At 42.7% G+C, this 19,561-nt stretch overlaps 2 protein-coding genes across 7 annotated transcripts in view; one reads left to right on the forward strand and one right to left on the reverse strand.

The window, feature by feature from the left end:
• Positions 1–300: 300 nt before the first annotated feature.
• Positions 301–19,548, reverse strand: COMT (catechol-O-methyltransferase). Of its 4 annotated transcripts, none has more exons than XM_042865439.1 (5): positions 19,428–19,548; positions 7,007–7,289; positions 5,268–5,461; positions 3,544–3,675; positions 301–1,547 (listed from the first exon to the last, which is right to left on the reverse strand). In XM_042865439.1, the coding sequence occupies exons 2-5, from the start codon at positions 7,287–7,289 to the stop codon at positions 1,368–1,370; spliced, it is 789 nt and encodes a 262-aa protein (XP_042721373.1). In that variant the 5' UTR covers positions 19,428–19,548; the 3' UTR covers positions 301–1,367. The 4 variants fall into 4 exon arrangements, with proteins under 4 accessions (XP_042721373.1, XP_042721374.1, XP_042721372.1 ...); XM_042865440.1 differs by lacking the exon at positions 19,428–19,548 and adding an exon at positions 18,816–18,845; XM_042865438.1 differs by lacking the exon at positions 19,428–19,548 and adding an exon at positions 13,837–14,249.
• The window catches only part of TXNRD2 (thioredoxin reductase 2), a 31,952-nt gene continuing 31,287 nt past the window's right edge, over positions 18,897–19,561 (forward strand). For 2 of the 3 annotated variants that reach the window (XM_042865434.1, XM_042865435.1), the window contains exon 1: positions 18,897–18,982. In XM_042865434.1, the coding sequence (XP_042721368.1) occupies positions 18,907–18,982 (76 nt within the window). In that variant the 5' untranslated portion in view covers positions 18,897–18,906. Of the gene's footprint in view, positions 18,983–19,299; positions 19,328–19,561 lie in introns of those variants that run through there. The other variant, XM_042865436.1, reaches the window with a different exon arrangement.

The raw sequence follows: 19,561 nt of genomic DNA on the forward strand, positions 1-19,561 counted from the left end.
TGAACTGTGTCACCCTCGCCTGTAACACTTTTTTCTTGTATACTGTGGGGTAATTTTCTACAATGTTCATTACTGGTGTCCTCAGGATGGATTTTCTGTAGCACCTGGGCCAGGACAGATACCTCTTTAGAAAGGTGAGCTGCAAAAGGAAGAAACTGCTAACAAGTCTGAAAGAATCACTGATGAAAATTACAAGAAAGAGGTTACCTCTGGTTTTGAACGGTTCAGTGCTTCTGTGGTTGTTCCGAGGCTGGAAATCTCAAGTGCAGTGCAGAATCCATGGAAAACAGAGGAAGTCGCTTTTCTTCTCTATTATTTTTTAGTTTTTATTCATAAAAGCAGCCATTGGCTCATTATATAATCACAGCAGGGCATAGAAGGAAAGAAGAGTAGATTTCTGTATTGTTCAGGTGAGTCAAGAGACTTCAGATTTGGTTTTATAAATCTTCTCACTAATAAACCTTGCCATTCAATGCTACCTACAACTCATAGGTTAAACAAGGTGTGCAGAACCCACCTGGTAAAACCCATTCTCACTAAACATACATAATGCTTTAGAGCAAGCAGCTTGCCTTGCCTCTCAAATGCACACACAATATATATACAGTATAATAAAGGAGTGAGTAAATGTAACGACGGGATGAGTAGTATTTTCTCAAGATCTAGTGATGTTGTCATTTTGATATTCTGTTAGAAACAACCTGGTTTTTGTTATGTTGTGTTCATTTTAATCTGCTTGCTTCTCCAATTCTCCCTGCATGTGCAGATATAATAATTTTTTTCTTTGTCTTATGCACAATTCTGTTACACTTTCCCATCACTGTGTAGCTTTGTCTTCTTTCAGTATGTGCCCTTTTCTTCAGCATGGAGATAATTAACATTTTCAGCCATGCAAAAATGCATCTTACATTATTATAGGAACCTTCACTGGTGGAAGTGGCAAGAAAATAAGTTTAGCATAACCAGGGTTTCTGAGTTCTTCTCTTGCAACATGCATGCTTTTGTCACACTCGAGAATGGTAAGGCAGTTCAGCTTTAGAACATAAGTTCTTAGAAATTGAGTGGCTTTTTCCATGTTACTGTAACCTTACCAACTGTGGTTGTTCATGTTTGAGCTCAAAATAACAGACTGTGTTGTTTGACAATATGTTGATCACCTTGGGTTTGCTGTATAATGTGAAGCAATGAATGGGCCTTTAAGTGGATGCCCTACTTACTCCAGATCTTGGTTTCCACCTGATAAAAAATGGTTCCCACTAGGTGATAAGCTTCAAAATACAAACAGCAAAATGTAAAGCACAGTCAAGTTAACCTGTGTAGTTACATTTATGTCATTAGAAACAAAGACTGAGTATTAGCAGCTGTCTTTATCCCAAAAACACAGCCTTTTCCATAGCATCCTGCACTTCCATATATTCCAGCTGAGATGGGTAGGTACTGCATTGGAAACGGGGGTTGTTGCGGATATACTTAACAAATTCAGGAGCTCCTGGGAAGATGATATTGTCAGCCAGAAGAACTGAGCCCTTCCTCAGCAAGCTGCATTCCTAAAAAGAAGAGAAATTGCTTCATGGTGGCTGTTAAGCTGATGTTGTCTTGTATGCAATTTGCTATTGTATTAACCGTGTCATGTTAAAGTGCATGCATAAAAAATCCATTGATTTGGGAGGGAGGAAGAAAAGACATAGGAGAAGCTGAACAACTCTCTATCCAGAGAGCTCAGTCCTTTGTTGTCACATTTAGCATTCTGATTTACTTCTGCTAACACAATTGGCGGAACATTACAGAGATGCTGATAAAGTTGGGTCATTTGGGTTCAGAGATAACAAATCAAGTGCAGTGGAGGAGTGCAGTTTGCTGCTTGTATCGTTTCCAAACACAGGTACGTGATTAATAAGTGGGTTTTGTTTTGGCTGTCCTGCCTAAAGTTTGACACCTTTTTTAACATGGCATTAAAACGTTGTAGTGGCTATCAAGGTCATCTGAGAGATTGGAATGTACCAGTCTGCATTGGCTTGTCCTAGTAAAACTGTGCTAACAGAATAAGTGAGATGTTCCGAGCTTGCTTTCCTCTCACCTTGTACAGCTTTCTGCTGCTCTGTTCAGGAGCAGGGTGTGAAGCAGGATTAGTGCACAAGGAAGATCACTTTGACAAATTTCCACAAGACGTGATTATCTTGCAATATTCAGGCAAACATCCTCTGGCCTGCAACTCATGTAAGCCTGCAAGTGACACGTATTTCCCACTGATCACCAGGATTTCAGATTGTTTGTCAGGCTTTTCTAGCTGTGCATGAAGAGGAGTGCTGCCTGGGCCATTTGAAATAGATGCTAAAACTGAGTTAAAAAGTTTTAAACATCTGAGAAAAAGTGGGGAGTTTTTCTACCTCTTTCTGCTCTGAATTTTCTTAGTTTTTAAGCAAAGCAATTTTGTCTCACAGATGCACCAGACAAATCACAAATTTGGAGGTGAACTGCCTGTTTGTTTTGGTCATGTTATGGGGGTTAAGCTCTGATAAGTGTGCAGCTATCTCTGCCTGGTGGAAAGACCTCAGTTATCATTACACAGCCTGTTTAAAAGAAAGCATTCTCTGGATTCAAAATAACTGAAGAGAGAAGCATTTTCTTCAGCTCCTGGTAAATTCAATACTGGCTGTTTGTAACACCAACTTTCCTTTTTGAACAGCTATCAGGAAAACAGGAATGAAATTTATAAACAGGAGAGCCTGGATGAGAAAATATTTCTGTAAGTCTTAAGCAGGGATCAGAAAGGAAGATGGTGGGTTCTGCATGTAGGAGGCAGCTTTGGAGAAAAAAAGAAAAAAAAAAAGAAAGGTGCATTTGTGAGGAAAATAACTGAAAAATGGCACTTCCATCCAAAGAAGCAGTTCTAGAAAGTTTTATCAGTCTGCAGTGCCAAAGCCAGGAGAGTCTGTGTATGCTGTGTTGATAAATCCAAACGTGAATCTTAGTTTAACACTTGAAAACATCTTTCCATCCATAAGTACTCCAGTATTTAGTTACCTCACTTCCAGTGTTACCTCTCAATGCCTACTGCTGTTACAACTTGTTTTGTAACACTAATGGCTATGGGATGTTGGAACGAAATGAACAAAATTTTTCCTCATTTAGGGCTGCAGATAAAGTTTGGCAGAACTTCCCTAACAGTTGCTTTTCTGGAGCAGTCTACTGTTTTTCTTAAGGTTGGTGTAAAATCAAATAATAAGGTGTAAAAAAGGCTCCCAGAAAGATGATAACGCAGCTGTGCTAACAAAATAGTATTTCATCGGAAAGTCCTGCTGGCACCACAATTCCAAGCAGAAAAGGGTGTACTGAGGAAATTGGAGAAGTAAAAGTGGAGCAGCGATATGCAGGTGCCAGATAAAAGTTTAGGATCCTGTCCCCCAAACCTCTTTTTTCATATATTTGCTATTTTGACTGTCTTTCTTCGTTTTACAGAGGAGAGGGTTCTTCATTTGGAATATAGGCCTCACAGACATTTAGGCATTTGGTACTTTTAAGACTGGAATTGTGCAAACTGACCTGAAGCAGGATGGTGTCTGGTGCATATCTGTCTTTCCAGTGGTCCACGAAGACAAAATCCAGAGTATCCACTTCATATTTTTTTTTCAGCTGGGGGATAATTACCTCTGAGGGGCCTTCTAGGAGTTTTACCTGAAATGCAAATCCATCTGATGAATTGCAAACCATTAAGAACATGCCTCTATCTCATTTTAAATTGTGGCCAGACATCAATCCTGCTTGTAGTTCAGTATAACCTCAGATTGAGGCTCAGAATGTAGCTTCTACCATTATTTGGTAGAGTTGGGTCATGTGGATTTCTTTTTTGTTGTTTGTTTTTGTTTTTTTTTTAAGCAATTAAATTCACTCATGTTCCAAAATATTTTTTTTCTCTATTATTATAAAAAGAGGGAGAGGTGAGAAAAAAAAGTGACCTGTTGTTTTTGTTAGATAACATGATTCTTCAGTGGAAAGATGGGAATCTTCTGTTGAAAACAATACTCATGAATTTTTTTTAGTTGCATCTCAGTTAAATTATGAAGTTCAAAGTGGAGCAGAAAATGAAAAGCATACAATTCTTTAGAATACATCCAGAAGCTACCATATGGAAAATTGATATGGCCAGGAAAGGAGGAAGGACAGAGCCTATTGTACCTCCCTTACAGGTTTTCTGGCATAAATACTGGTAAGCTGAAAGAAATTGCTGCACACTGATCTGTTAAACAAGTGTCATATTCTGTAGGTGGAAGGAAAAAATAGTAAGGAAATCTGTCTGGTTTATGACTCACAGTTCATCAGATGATTAAATCAGATGGAGGGAAGTGCAATTTTAGATGTCACTATTATTTCAGGTTCTCATCAAGAAGTTAAGAAACATCTCTGAGGATCTCATCTTCAAGGTGGGATTTATTTCCAATAGTTTTATCATCTCTGTTGAAATTGGTTGGCTGTTCGATAGAATGACACTTCTTGGGTGTGAATCCTGTGATCTGCTGTGAGGCTGTAGGTAACTGCCTGGGGCTGAGGTGGATGACAGACTGGAAGTACCTGCCTCTCAGCCAACCATAGAAGGTGTTGAGACATCTCACACTAGGCAAACTTTAGGTGCATATGTGTATGTACTGTGACCAATTATATTTGAGTAAATGTATCTTATGTGAAGTATGTTCACATAATGAAATCTCTTCTGTGAACTTTTGTAAAAGAATTGGCTATGGTTCAGTTCTCTTGATGCTGAACCTCCTATTTTTATACAGAAAACCAGTAGTCCAGCTTTTGAGAGGTAATACTCTGAAGTCCTCAGTTGTACTTCTGTGAGAGATCAGGCACAGGACTGAATTTAGGAGCTAAATTTAGGAGCTGTTGATATAACAGTAAAGGAAAACAAAATGTCTATGAATAAATGTGGAATAGAAATCGTAGAAAAGTTCCTGATTACCAAGAGGAGGAGTCTGTGGGCAGTTCAATTTTCAGTAATGACAGTAAATCTTTCCAGTTTTGCAACAGTGGTTGATAATTTTATGATAAGGACCGTGTGTGGTGCTGACGCCTCGTGACTGTAATCAATGAAATAATGGACCCAGGAGCCTCTTTCCAGGCCCGTGTTCTTATAGTCGCTATGAGCTTTGCTTATGGAGTTGTACTTTCTTCTCAAATGGAGTAACAAATTTAAACCCATTAATGTTCTTTTTGTGGATAAAGTCCCACTCTCCATGCAGTGCTTGCTATGGACAAATGGCACGTACCTTATCTTGTACTCCAGCAAACTCAATCATCTGTTTAGCTATAGCAGCAAATTCTGGGTTGAACTCCACAGTGAGAAGACGAGCACCTGCTTTCAGCAGCCGAGCAATCCTAACAGCTGAGTAGCCACAGTATGTTCCCAGCTCCAGTGCAACTTTAGGATTGATCTCTTCCACTGTCTTGTCCAGAATTACACCTGAAAAAAATGGAAACAGGTGAACTTCTAACAGAATGAACATCTGAAGATTCAAAATGCAAACTTTCAACTAAAAAAATCTTAGTTTTGTGTGTTTTTGAGTGAGGAATTACCTGATTTAAGTATTTTTAGTGTTACAAGGGAAAAATGTGGTGTGTTTTTCCAGACCTGACTTCTGAGTGCTTGCATTTGTTGCAAATGTTACAAGTAGTAGCCTGATACAAAACATCTCAGTCTAAATAATAGTCTTTAAAGGGAAAAAGTCTAAAAGTCTAAGTTGCAAGATATTTGAATTCACTAGATGAATTTGTGGGATGGAAAAGTCAATTGTTAACTAAAAAACAGTTCTCAAAAAGAAGTGACAGTGTAGTGCTACTGCATGTGCAGTGCTTCTGAAAAACTGAATGTATCTTTAAAAACTCACCTCTTAGTTATATGGCTAGAAACTAGATAGCTAATCATAAGAAGTATCTGAAGGGATTTTAATCTGAGCCACAGACTGCCTGAATGGGTGCATATATTTAATTACCTGATTTGTTTATGAATAGAGTGGTGTTAATATTTGCATTCTGAAATCATGTGGTCACTCTGAACTGAGGATACACTAACTTTGATGGCTCTGATAGAGAAGCCATTTTCTCAGAGGAAAACTAGAGTGAAATGTTGAAGAATATAATCCCAAATAGTCCAAGTTCATATTTCTGAGAATTCCTACTGCCATAACCTCACCACCTGGCACACAGAGGAGCTAGTTTCACTAAATGTACCCCTTGCAGAGAAGCTTTTTTATTACAGTGCTGACAGTTGTGCTCCGTTAGTTATGTTAATCCCAGATTGAGCAAATTTTCACTGCAGTTTCCTAGTAAGAGGTACTTTTGTGTCTAATTCATGGTGAACATGTTAACGTTTTGCCATCACAGTCTTCTTTAATAGACTGTAATTTTCCTGCGGCTAAGAAAAAGAAAACTTTTGTCCACATAGTTTCCCTTGGGAGACAAGAATGAGATGACTTACTTGCTCAATAGCCATAACATCTGATAACTGCTTTTGTGTATTACGTGGCTAGGACCTCTCCCTTCAACATTAACTTACATTTATGCTTGCAGCTACAAAACTCTTTTAAAAGTTTAAAATACTTGCCACTTTTTTTTTTTTTTTTTCTTTCTTTCTTTTTTCTTTCAGACTCAGTAACTTTCAGCTAAGGATCTGAAAGTGCTGGAAGTAATTATGCTTCAGGGACACCCTTTGTGGTACCTAAGACACAGCATAACTCTAGATTTCTTCCATCTCATCCCCCTCTTCTTACACACTTGCACGCCACACTACATTTTGATGCTGTGACTTGCTGGATTACTAACTAGATCCTCCTCCTCTAAGATGTTGGCACAAACATGCATTAATGTTTACAGAACCACTCCGCTGACCACAAAGCTGTGGTGGGATTTTTTTTGCAGCAGAGAGGACTGACCATGAGCACACAGAAAGGTGTCCTGTGTTCTGTTAGTCTCGAAGGATCCTTCAAGTGCTGACCCCTGCTCCAATTACCTTTTACATTACCCACATTCATGGCCCACTCTTTCTCAGAGCAGTATTTATCTATAGTTTCCATCACACTACAGGGGTCTCCTCGGACTGCATTCTGCAACACAAAATTTAAAATCCTCTGTTCTTTGCTCTGATTCATGATGAAATTGGTTATTTTCTCCTTGATTATTTCATGCCAGATCAGGGCAGCAGTGCCATTTTTCCTGATGAGTACCACGCAGAGCAAGGAAATGAAAAGCAGAACGAAGACAATGAACAAAAGGACTGAAGAGCTCTCCAGCATCTGGAAAGAAAGAGGAAGAAAAAAAACAACCAGAGTTAAGGTGGTCCACGAGAGAGCTATAATTTCTTGTAAATGTTCACCCAAATCACGCATAACCTACCATGTTAAACAGCAGCGCACACCGCATAATTATGATATTGTACGATATTGTACCGAGTTGCTGGAAATCCCTCCCTGCCGCTTGGTAATGGACGGTGCTCCGCGGCGCTCCCTTTACGAGCCTGCTTTACATGCAGTCAACAAGTAGCTTTATTTAATGCTCTGCTCCCTTCCCCCACGCAGCTGCGCAGCCCTGGCTCCCAGCGTGCCGCTGCATGAGAAGCGCTCTGACCGAATCTGTTCTAACTAGTTTTCAAAGGATTCCAAATCTTAATTAGATTCTGCATGCGATCTCATTTTACTGATTTCTGAACACTGGGAAACTTGTAAGTTTTAGTAAGAAAATATGAAACTTTTCACTCCAGTTTTGAGCCAAGGATCAGCAGACGCTGGGCACAGGTACTACTCTGTATGAAATCAGTTCCCAGGACAAGTTTTTAATGGGCATTCAGATCTCCTTGCTAGCACCTGCCCTTCTTGCATGCTCTGCAGAGAAGCTGAGCTGGAAGGAATTCATCTGCTTCGCTCCTTTTAGTGCCTGCAGCAGAGGGAGCCGGGAGGGGTGGTTCACAGAAGATGGTAGCCTTTCTTACTCAGGAAGCTTTTGACACGAACCATCAATCTGACACTTCTGAGGGGAAAAAAAAATACCTACGTATGTTTTTTTTTAATAGCAGAGATGCTTTCTCACTGGTTATAAAAATGTAAAGCTAAATCCATGAACCAGAGAAGAGTCTAGGTTCATGAAATTCAAGAGATGTAACTAAAGGGCATATTCTATTACTCTGATGGACCAGCTGCAATTACTGATGGGACTGTGCCTGTTCTTCCCCTCAAATTCACTGCCAGCTGCAAGTGCCTGCGTGTGCGCAGCATGGGTGGTGTGTGTGTTTGTTTGTGAGTTCAGGACACGTGAACATAAAGCTCAGCAGATGTCACTCTGTACAGCTCAAGCAGCAAATCCCCTCAAAGCCGTTTACTGATGGGTTTCAGACAAGCCAGCATAAAGAAAGTAATGTTTATTTCCATGCAGGAGCCACAGAACAAAGGATCTGATAAGTAAGCAATCTTCGAGTATTGATTTAGCCTTTCAAAGGGTGCCAAACTAAGGTCTGCAGTGTACTTGTTCTCACTTCCCCTAGGATTGTCTCACAAAAGTCCTAAATGTTAGGGCGGTCAGCCCTCTGTTCTGTACAGGCACACATCACACATGGGAAAACCCATACCACTGCATTAAATTTGAGTCATTGTGCAGAACACATGTTGAGTTCAGAAGCTGACTGAGTTGCTACGGAGACACGCTCAACATACAGCTGATGTTTGTTCACCCATTTACTTATCTTAGTTGCACTGTGAGCATAATTTGGAGCAGCTGAAAGTATTTATTTCAAACAGTCACCAATACTAAAGCTTTCCTACACAATGCTTTCCTTGCAAAGACTGACTTGAGATGCTTCCTTTCAGGGCTCACCAGCACCGTTAGCACACAAACATCCTCCTTCTCAGGCTTGGAGTTCTGCTTCGTAGCTGACATGAACCTGGTTCTTTGTCTTAACAGGATCACAAAGGTCTGGATGTCGAACTTTCTTTTTCCCTTCTATGCACTAGTAGTTCTGGTGAGCAGTCCCTTCCAGATAGAACTGCTGCTCAGGAAGGATAGGGCTACGAAGATAGGGAAGGGTCTAGAGGCCAAGAGGTATTAATTAGGAGCAACTGAGGTCACATGGTTTAATAACTTCACTGAATGGACATGCATGAAGGTAAAAACCTTCACTTCCATATTATGATTTAATGAGGTTCCAAATGCACAAGTTAGCACTGCAGTCTCTTCTGTGCGTTAGAAACACCCCGATAACGTGACCCAGTTCTTTACAAACTAACATCTGAAGTGGAAAATAGTAGGTAATATGTGTAAATAAACAGAAAACTGGATGGATAACATCACGGAAAGAGATGAGTAACACTTATAGCCAAATCTATTTTCATAGAGTTTAAAAGACAGAGTTTAAAATAAAGAATATTAAAATTTCATGCCCAAACCTGTCCAACTACTGGCAAGCCTTTCAAGGCAGTGGATTATTTTCTTGCGCATCTACTCTTACTCATTCCGTTGGCTTTATGAGACCAAATCACAACTCAATCAGTAGTTCAGTAGTTTTCCCTGCCAACTGTAATCAAACTATTATCATTTAAATGGGAATACCTGTTTTATATTACAGAGATTAAAAAACACATTTTGAAATAAAGAAGCCTACAGAAAACATGAGAATTTGTTATTCCAAATTAGCTGCATATAATAACGTAGCAAAGTTGTTCCAGTGGCTATAAAACAATCCTGGCTCAAACTTAGGGATCTATTACAATGGCAATAGTTGTTAAGTTAGAGGATTCCTGCCCCTCTTACCTCTATAGGATCTCCAATTTCTCTGCAAGTATAAAAGTGTCATGGGCTGGAGCACAAAGCAATGCATCCTGTTCTCTACCTGAACATTCTTGCACAGGTGATTCCAGATGTATCACCACAGATTACAGTAAAGGTTTTTCAGGAATCATAAAAATCTTTTCTACAAAGACATCAGACTACCATTCTTCATCAGTGTAATGAGGGTAAACTTTGTGACCCTGAGTCAGTGGATTTAGGTTTGAGTCTATTTTTGGCAATAGTTATCTAATCTGACCTCGTGTGAGTTGTCTTACCTCTGCTGCCATAAGAAAGTTAACATTACTGGGAGTATTGTGAAGCTGAATTAATTTTTAGCAGAAAAGTCCTTGCTATGGAAGAACACAGTGATCTTATCTGTGTTAGCCAGATGGCTCCATCCCGGGACACTGAGATAGCCAACACCTCTATGAAATTACTAGTCTCAAGTTTATAAAAAACAGGGGAAATGCAGAAACAAAGACTGCTTCATATACTTTGCCTAAGTGATTTCAGCCTGCTTACTCATTAGGCCTCTGAGGAACGATGTTACATTCAACTCTGCCTTAATTTTTCATGCATATGATCTAACTGCCAAATAGCAGTTGGTTGTTCAAGGGTTTATTACCAAGAATCCAGACAGTCCTTCAACATTCTGATGCTAAAGGGTTCAGAATCTAATTTAGACTTGATTAGCTCACACAACCTGGTGAACGGGGAGTGCTTGATAGATTTATACCCTTTCACTTTTTTCCACAGAAGAATCTCTCCATCAGTCTGATCTCCATCAGTGTTGATGGTAATAGAAATGGATTACAATAGTGGAGTGCCTGGGGACAGCGAGGCCTGAACTACTTGCAGAAATGCTGCTGCTACGTGTGCAATAACCAACGATTCTCTAGAGGTGTTCTATAAAGGCCATATAACTTACGATTAAGCCCTCCTACACACACCTGTGTGAAGCAGGTACTGTACCCCCTACCTTTAGAAAAAGGTTGACAACGTTTTTCAGGATGTTTAAATTCAAGCCTTTTAAAAGCTTGTGCTGAAATTATGCCTTTAGGTGCATGCATTAAAGTAAGTGGAGGATGTGCCTGTTAGAAGGCTGTATTAGCTGTTTAAGGAGCACTTGAGAAAACAATGCAGAAGAGTTGGCATGTTTCTATGCACATTTGGAAGAACGTCTGCTTCCCTGCAGTAGGCGGAGATGTGTGCTGTGCCACAACCCAGACAGCATTCCTGACTCTTCGTCCAAGCTCTCTTGACTGAGGCAATCTCTGTTTTGTGGCATTTTGCTTTTCTTGATCTTTTTCCAGAGCATGAAGGGCAGAGTATTTTGATCAGAAAGTTTAAACTAACTTCTGCCAGACATATTGTGTTCTGTTGCTGTAGGGAAAATGATTGAACAGCTTCATATTTTAGACCTTCTAAAAATAAAAAAATAATAATCTTTTTACCTCTTATTCATTATTGTTCACTTGTTCTCAATTGAGTGCAACACTGTGAAGAATAATCACAGTATTGCCAAATGCAAATAGCTTTGCCTCAATGGAAACTCAGTCTGGGCATCAGACATTCACATTTTCCACTGACATCATAAAAGCAAGCTGAACAAATTTTATGTAATTTTCACTTGCATGAAACCCAAATTTCCTCTTCTTAGGCTTTTTCAAACTGCATTTTAGCTACCACGACTACAAAAAAATAATAATAAAAAAAAAAAACAGACTTCTATCAGACTTCCATAAATAAAAGTCCTGACTTTCTTTTCCCCAGTCCTTTCATCTTCCTTTTCCTCCTTCTTAGATTGCAAGAAAGCAAATACAAGTGTCTTTTCACTGGACAAAAGGAAAAGAACAGAAAAGTACTTATTGCCTACCAAGGAGCCCCAACAACTAAGCTTCGTAAGAGTGTTTAACTCCATTCTCCATAGATTTCAATTAGGATAACTGCTATGCACTTAAGTTCCTCTGCAATAACTATGGACTGAATGGCATCAGTACTGGCACCCAAAGGAAAGGTTTACATCAGGTTATGTGGCCCCACAGGGTTTACAATAAGCTGGCCTCACAGGCTGACATCTCCATGCAGCAGGCAGGCCCATGTGGATCTGCTGAGCTGTGATTCAGACTGGCCTGATAAACACTGTGCATGATGAAAACCAAAGCCTGGAGAAAGAATTCTTTAAGGATAAGAACAGCACTTGTCAGGATTCAGACCCTTCCAGGTATTCCTAGGAAGCACTTTTTTTGTACTCCCTCACTCCAGAAGTCTAGATGTGTTTGTACTACTTGCACCAGTGCTTGAAGTCAGCTGGTTAGGACGGCTCAGCTTAACAGCACAAATCCCACCTGGGAGGCAGAGAACTCCTAGAAAGTTCAGAGTGTTCTGCCTGTCAGCACACCACGATCTGGCCTGGAAAAAGTTTTCCAGCTGAGGTTTTTATGTTCCCCAGGGGATGAACAAGCTTCTTTTGAATGATTCTGCCCTAAAAATGGCAGAAGAGAGAAAAGGCTGAAAGAGAAACGACCAAACTTTACCCCAAGATTAATTATTGTAACAGACCAATATTGTGCTCTTTGTGTCACAAGGACCAAGGACTGAACTCCTACTATCCCAAATCTCCACTGTGTGGTCCTGACCTGCTTCCAAGGCTACCTGCTGATCTACTGCAAATCTGTCTGTCCCAGCACAGCTTTCTGCTCTGCACAAGCTGCTCTTTGGGCCAGAGAGAGTGAACGATGGAAACGTGGTAGCGAAGATGTTCACTGAGGAGTCTGAAAGAACATGAAGGAAATTGCTGCTGAACTGAAGGTTTATCTCTATGAACATAAACTGCTCCAGCAGGACAGGCAAGGTGGGATCTGCCACAGCACAGCGGGTAACCAAAGCGCTGTGTGAAAAGAAGCAGCCTGCTTCAAATCCTGGCGGAATGCCTTCCCCAGAAAAATAGCTGGAGTGGAGGCAGAGTTTCTCATGTTTTAGCTAGAAATTGCGTTTTGAGAAATCCCTCCTGAAAGTCTTAGCAAAACTGGTATGGATGGCCTCACACAGTAAGTTTTGGTTTCAATGACCCCTGCCAAAATTATGTTTTTTCAGAAAATTCCTCATCAGTTCTAATTCCAGCGATCCCGAAGGAATGCAGAAAGTGTGGGACTGGCAGAGATAAACACGATACCAACTCCAGGCTGCTAAGAAGTATTGTTCAACTTGAGTGACAAGTAAGTTGTTTGCAGTGTTAGTGTGGTTAAGCTCTTTATCAAACTAAAGCTGAACATCAGTTAATTTTTCCTCGGCACTTAAATACTGCAATGCTGTGCAAATGCAAGAGACTTTGAATCTGAGCTCAGGGCTTTGTTAGAGGAGTCCATGGCCCAGTAAGCAGTAAGCTTATGTGCAGAAATTGTCACAGCTGTTTATAAAGATCACCAGTCTGACATGCAGCTAGTAGTGTAAGCACGAGTTTGTGTTTTAAAGAACAGGAGGTAAGGGGTGAGTGCCCTTAAAGGGCAGCAGAGAGAAACTCTACAAGCAGCAACAGGGCTAGCAAGCAGAAGTCCTAGCTTTTGTTGTTACACTTCTTCATAGACATTTTGCTGAAACAGAATTCCTGACTGAAAATGAAAACTGCATAAAATACAGCTGAGCGCCACGTTTATAAAAGCAGCTATTCATGGTCAATTATTAACAACCTAAAGCCAGACTTGCATTCAGCTTTTTCTCGAGTACAGATAAGTTGCAAATTCTAGCAAACTTACATCCGTAAATTACTTTTCCAGTTTAGGTGGGTTTATCTCATCTCCTTGCTTTCAGCTGTTGAGGTTTGCAATGCAGTAGAAATGCAGTAGAAATGCACTACACACAAATATGTCCTATTCTTTCCCTGAGAAAGCTAGCTGCCTGCCATGAATACCAGTCAAAACGTGGAAAATGCTGCTTCTTTCATATTCAGCACAGTTTAAAACTGTGGTATCATCTAACAAAACAAATCATGCCAAGTCTGAGAAACAGAAAAATATAAATATGTACCTTTCTCAGTACAGCAGAAGCTGTTCCCTCCAATCTTTTCCTGTGCTGTTCTGGTGGGTGCTTTATAGAATAAGAGTCCAGGAGCCCGCAGTATTCAGTCACGTTCAATCACATCAGAGGAATAGCTTATCGGCTCTGTTACACAGACTCTAAAAGGAGCGGTGTCCTTTTTCCCAACTCCTCCTTTCACAGATTTCTGCACTCCTTAAAGGTGCTCAGTGCTCTCATAATCTCCGAGAAAGCTATCCGTCTGTTCTCGATGACAGTGCTCTTGTTACCTAGTTACAGCACAGCCAATGCTGACAGAGTCAGGTATGAGCCAAATCTGCACCCTGTATAAATGCGCTGCGTTCAATCGAGCAACTCCAGGAATGAATTTGGCCCAAGGGACACAATTCTTTTTTCAGCTGGGACGTGGCATGTATGGCCAGAGCAGAAGTTGTGGAAACAAGACCCAAGCACGTGGGTTAAATATAGAGTGCTGCTGAAGGGGAGGGGAGATACACACTGCAAATTGCCTAACAGCTGTCACGGAAGCAGGGTAATCAATGTATTATAGTCCAGAGCATGACAACAGAGAATAATGGGAAGTGGATGAAGGGAATAAACATTTACACAGCTAAGAAATAACCGAGGATCACGGTGTTTTCAGTAACCCTTAACAGAACATAGTTAAGACCCTGCAAAATAGCACAGCACCTGGTATCAATGCAGAATAACTTTGAAGCATCCCTTCCACGTATAACAGAGCCTTAGCTCAAGAGATATTTTCTTATAATCCAGACATCAAGCAGAACAAAGAATGAAAAAATAGTGCTCTTCAGCTCCACCAACAGTTTCCTGTATGGCCAAAGCTAGCACGAAAAACACGACAGGTTGTCTGCAAAATCCATGATGCCACCCACAGTTCATTATCACTGAGAATTTCTTTTACTGTTGGGCTGTGGTGAAAAAAACTTAAAACAGTGAAATTTATTCTGTGTGCTGACCTGGCCAAGTAACCATACAGCCTTTTTTTGGAGATGTCTTTAAAGTAACTCTAGCTAGTTGTGAACTGGTGTGTGGCACCAGCCCATACTCTGCTTCACGGCATAAGTTAGTGCCAAAACTCACCAGATCGAGTAGTGTCCCATGGCAACACTTCTAAAGAACTTTCAGCTTTGAGCTGAATAATATTCTTCAGGCAAGGAGCATGGGTGGAGCAAACGTGCAGCAGCACAGTGCTCAGAGGGCTGGCAGAGATGAGCTCAGACCTGTCTCCACAAACTTGACTGGACTTGCAACACACCTCACCGCCTCTGAGGGAGGCCATATGGTTGCAATCACATGATGCATTGTGGCAGTGTTATCCCCACCGTGCAGAGCTCTGGGCTAAAGCTTTCCCAGCAAATCCATGCCTGGCACAGCAACAAATGGCATTCCCTTCTTCTAATAACCCTGCTCAAAGATTTTTTTGAAAGCTGCGACAAAAGAAGACAGGAGAGTTAGCACATCACAAGCCCCAAAGATCATGTGAAACACTGAGTGGAGGAAAATTCTTTTGAGCTTGCATTTTCGGAATAGCAGGAGGGATTTGCTTTTATGTGCATTTGCTGTTTTCCACAGTCAAATTAATTTATCTTGCTGAGAAACATGCAAAAGAGGAATTTTGAAAAAGGAAGCACTGTTCATTTATGAATCAGGAAACTGCCTGGAGAAATGTAAAATAAGAAACAACTAACAGAGAAAACAGATGGCCAGAAAAGTTATAGTTTAGAATGTAACACATAATACAAGCAGTTAGGCTACTCTGCATCCTAAGGAGTTACCACAGACTGAAAAACTTCTTGCTTTCACCAGCTTTAGAACTTCTCATGAAAATTGCAGAGCTCTGTTAGTCTACCATAATTCTGTATTTTCTCTCTATACTTTTTTAGTACAACACTTTGAAACTCTTTGAGCAAAGTCAAGAACTTAAAACTACATCTCATCCTGCTGGTTTTTTGTTGTTTTGTTTTGTTTTTTGTTTTGTTTTGTTTCATTTTTGTCACTTGCAATGGATTAGTTATATAGGAGAAACCATGCACGTAAGTTTCTATGGGGCTAAGGAAGAAAATGGCATAGATGAACCTCTGGACAATGAGTCCTACTCTAAATAATCTGAAAATAAAATAAAAAGAAAACAAAGAGGTAAAACAGCAACAAAGCTGAAATGTTAAACCTGTTTTGTTGGTTTATGCACAAATGTTTCCAGCAGAGGAAACGTTGTAAGCTGTCAGATGTGTTATTTGTGACAAGATGTCTTTGGGAGATACTTAGTATGTATCAATGATTTTAAGGAAACAACCACAGATTCCTCATGTCAGGAACTAGGCAAACTAAAATCCAGCTAAAAGTAACATTGGAAAATTCTTGCCACGCAGCTCAGGTAAGAAATGTCATAAATGCAGTAAACATACTTCTGTTGTTCACCCAAGCTCCGTGTTTTCAAACACGTGTCCTCACTTGTCAGCACAAATCCCACGTAGGTATATTTTCCATTTACTTAGCAGTTTGGTTTGTGAAGTTTCCACCTCGCTTTGGACAAAGTCTAGGGACAGCTAACTGCCCCTGCCCCGCTCCCTCCCCTGTTGCTCTGCCATGTGGTTCTCTCAATTGCCAGGGACCATTTGTACTTGTCTTTAACCATGTGCACGCCTTTCTTCCACGTGCTTCCACGTGCTTTCCTTTCCCTCCTTCTTCCTCACTAACAATAAGGACACCGCATCGCAAACCAGCGGAGGATAACAAGAAAAAAAACAGGGTAAAGGCAATCATAAGAGATGGAAAGAAACCAGAAAGTCCCACCTTGCTGTGGAGGCCTTAGTTCAAACAGTGATCCAGTCCTGTTCACTGACACTACTCTACACGATTAATTAGTTCATGCTACAAAATGCAGCTTCAGATATAAACCATTTTCTACCCCACCCACTAGAAATGAAACAATGCGGTGACTTTCAAAGATGGCATCTGCAGCCTCCCACCTTCTTTCCCCACCCCTAATGCGGGAACATTAAGCATAAAGCAAACCATCCCAGAGAAAGATGAAAGATAAAATGGTGCAATTGAGAAGTCCACGTTTCTACAGTGTCAGTTAGGTGTTCTGTCCTGGTTGTCTCCATGTCATGACTTCCTCTTCATGAGGAAGAATTGAAATAAACCATGGGTAAGTGTAAAAAAAATTACTTATGAAGAAAAATAGAGAAGTAGAGAAGCCCAAGCGTTCCTTACAATAAATTCAAAAGCTGGAAGTCTGCCCATTAACAGAATGAACTCATGCATAAAAAAACTTATATTACTGTTGCATGGACTTACATACATTTATGACACACATGATAGTATAGTTTCCTTTGACCTGTTAATATTACACTGAATAAACATCTCATTGGAAAGCTCACCCAACTCTGGATATTCCATGACTGTATGATTCTAATGTACGAGATTAATTTATGATGTTAAACATTGCTACCCACAATGATAAAAGTCAGTATAACAATGATAGCAATCTTTTAAGAAGGCTTTTTAAAAAAACCTTTTAAATCCTTTAATGATCAAACTTGTGAGAACATGCAAGAACAGAGCAACAATATGCAAACTTTGTACTTTCCTGGTGGGGAAGTCTTTGCCTGTGGAAATCCACAACGCTTTATCGTGATCTGTGAGATACAGCCAGAGGGCTGGTGCTGCATTCTGTCAGCAGTAAGCAGCAGCTATGGATAGTTCTGTTTCTTAGATGACTTACAGATGCCAAGTGGCAGCAGCTGACTCACATTCAAGTTAGAAATGAGAGGATGTGCTTGGGAAGAGATAAACATCTGAAAGAAGCTAGAATCTCACCACCGCTGTGTAGGCTGTGGTTCTTGGGGATTCTGAGCTCTAAAACGATGAAAGCAACCAGCAATGCTAGTATATGATGTGGCTGTTACACAGAGCATTTGGCCAAGATCCTTTCCTTCAACGCTTTAGAAGCAGTACTCAGAATTGATCAGCATTTCTGTCCTAAATTTCCTCTGATGTTGCTGTTTAGAGGTAGCAATTTTTAAATAAACAGCTCTGCTGCATCTAAGGCCTTCTTTTATTAGGAAGATAAGATAAAGCTGCAGGAACATTTCTTCATAAAAACTCGTTTTGTGTTTGGGGTGATTCAGTTCCACCCTTGATCTGAACCCCATGCTGGGTAATGTGCACGTGCTCAACTCTGCCCAGTTGGCTTCGGGGCAGCGGCTGAACCGAACAGCAGGAACAACTTCACACGCACCGACCTGAAGAGCAAAGCGATCACTGTCTGAGCGCGCTTTTTACAGCTCTGGCAGCCGCACTTGTCGGCTCTTCCTACCGCCGTTGGGTTGGGGTATCTCTCGTGCAGCTGGAGCCTACTGGAGGAACTGGCTGCTGCACCTGTGCTGTACCCGCTTCCCTCGGCTCTGCCCCGCGGCTGCCATTCCCTGAGAGGACGGGGACGCTTTTCCTGTCAAAACGATGCGGCCGCGGGGTCATTTATCGCTATCAGCAGCACGAGCCGAGAGCCGGGCCTTCCTCCCCGGGCACGGCTTTGATCGATGCCGCCGCGGCGTCGGGAGCGCCGCCCCGTGGGAGGAATCGGAGCCGCCCCGCGGGGCTTCGGTCCGCATCGCACCTGTGCGGCTGTGCTCGGCCCTCAGCGCGGATGCTGGGCAGGGACGCGCGCCCTCGGAAAACCGAACAAAAGGATTCGCGGCATCGGCAGCGCGTTGCCCTCCTCCCGAGGGCCATCCCTGAAACCGGTCCGCTGCGTTCGAGCTGGCGAGAACTGAATCGACAGAAGCGGTGCCGTTTCTGTCCCTTCCCGAAAGTTGGATTTGTAACACCGCCCGACTTCCCCGCCGCCAGGCTGCGCGCGCCCGCCACAACCTCCGCTCCGCAGCGGCCGCCGCTCCTCGGCGCCGCGCGCCCCCGCTCCCCCGGCGCTCGGCAGCGCTCACCCGCCACGCGCCGCCGCCGCGCTCCGCTCAGGCGCCGCTCGGCCGCCTCGCAGGGGTCCTGGCCGGGCGCGGAAGCCCTTTGCCGTACGGCATGGCGGCGCTGTGGCGGCGCTGGGAGCGCTTCCTGGGGCTGCCGGGGCCGCGCCGTACGGCGCGAGCTCTCTCAGGTACGCCTCTGCAGTGCCCGGCGGTTAGCCGGCCTCGCTCTCGCCCTGCAGCCGCAGCGTCTCCCGAAGCGCTGCCGCGAGCCGCTGGCGGGGCGAGGCCTGCGGGGCCTTACCAGAGCCAACGCCGTGCCGCGAGGCGCCGCCGGCCGTCGGCGCCCTGCGCGGGCGGTGCGCGCCGCCTCTCCCCGCAGCGGCTCTCGCAGCCGTGGCCCCTGCTTTCCTGAGGGGAAGGGCCGCACGAGAACGGCGGGACCTCGGCTTAGCCCCGGCGTGACGAGAGCTGCCCGCCTCTGCGCTGAGCCGCTGAGAAGAGTCCCTCGGTTTGGGCAGCGCGGGAATTGGGTGGTGAGGGCTGCTGGAGCCTTGGCTGCCTTGCCTGGGCTGCTGGCTGCTCTGCTGAAGCCCTCCTGTGCTCGCTGTTAATAAACAAAAAGTCGTTCCTCACCTCTGGTTGAATCTCAGATCTCCCCCGCTGCTCAGGGCTGCTTTGTAAGAACGTGCTGACCTGTGGGAGAGGCCTGCTTCCCCCTGCTCCGTGTCGTGCCTTTGGGGCCCCTGTGGCAGCTGGGCTCAGCAGGC

This window comes from Lagopus leucura, unplaced genomic scaffold (genome assembly GCF_019238085.1).
Source record: "Lagopus leucura isolate 7727_CA_CO unplaced genomic scaffold, USGS_WTPT01 Super-Scaffold_806, whole genome shotgun sequence".
NCBI classification, from domain to species: domain Eukaryota; kingdom Metazoa; phylum Chordata; class Aves; order Galliformes; family Phasianidae; genus Lagopus; species Lagopus leucura.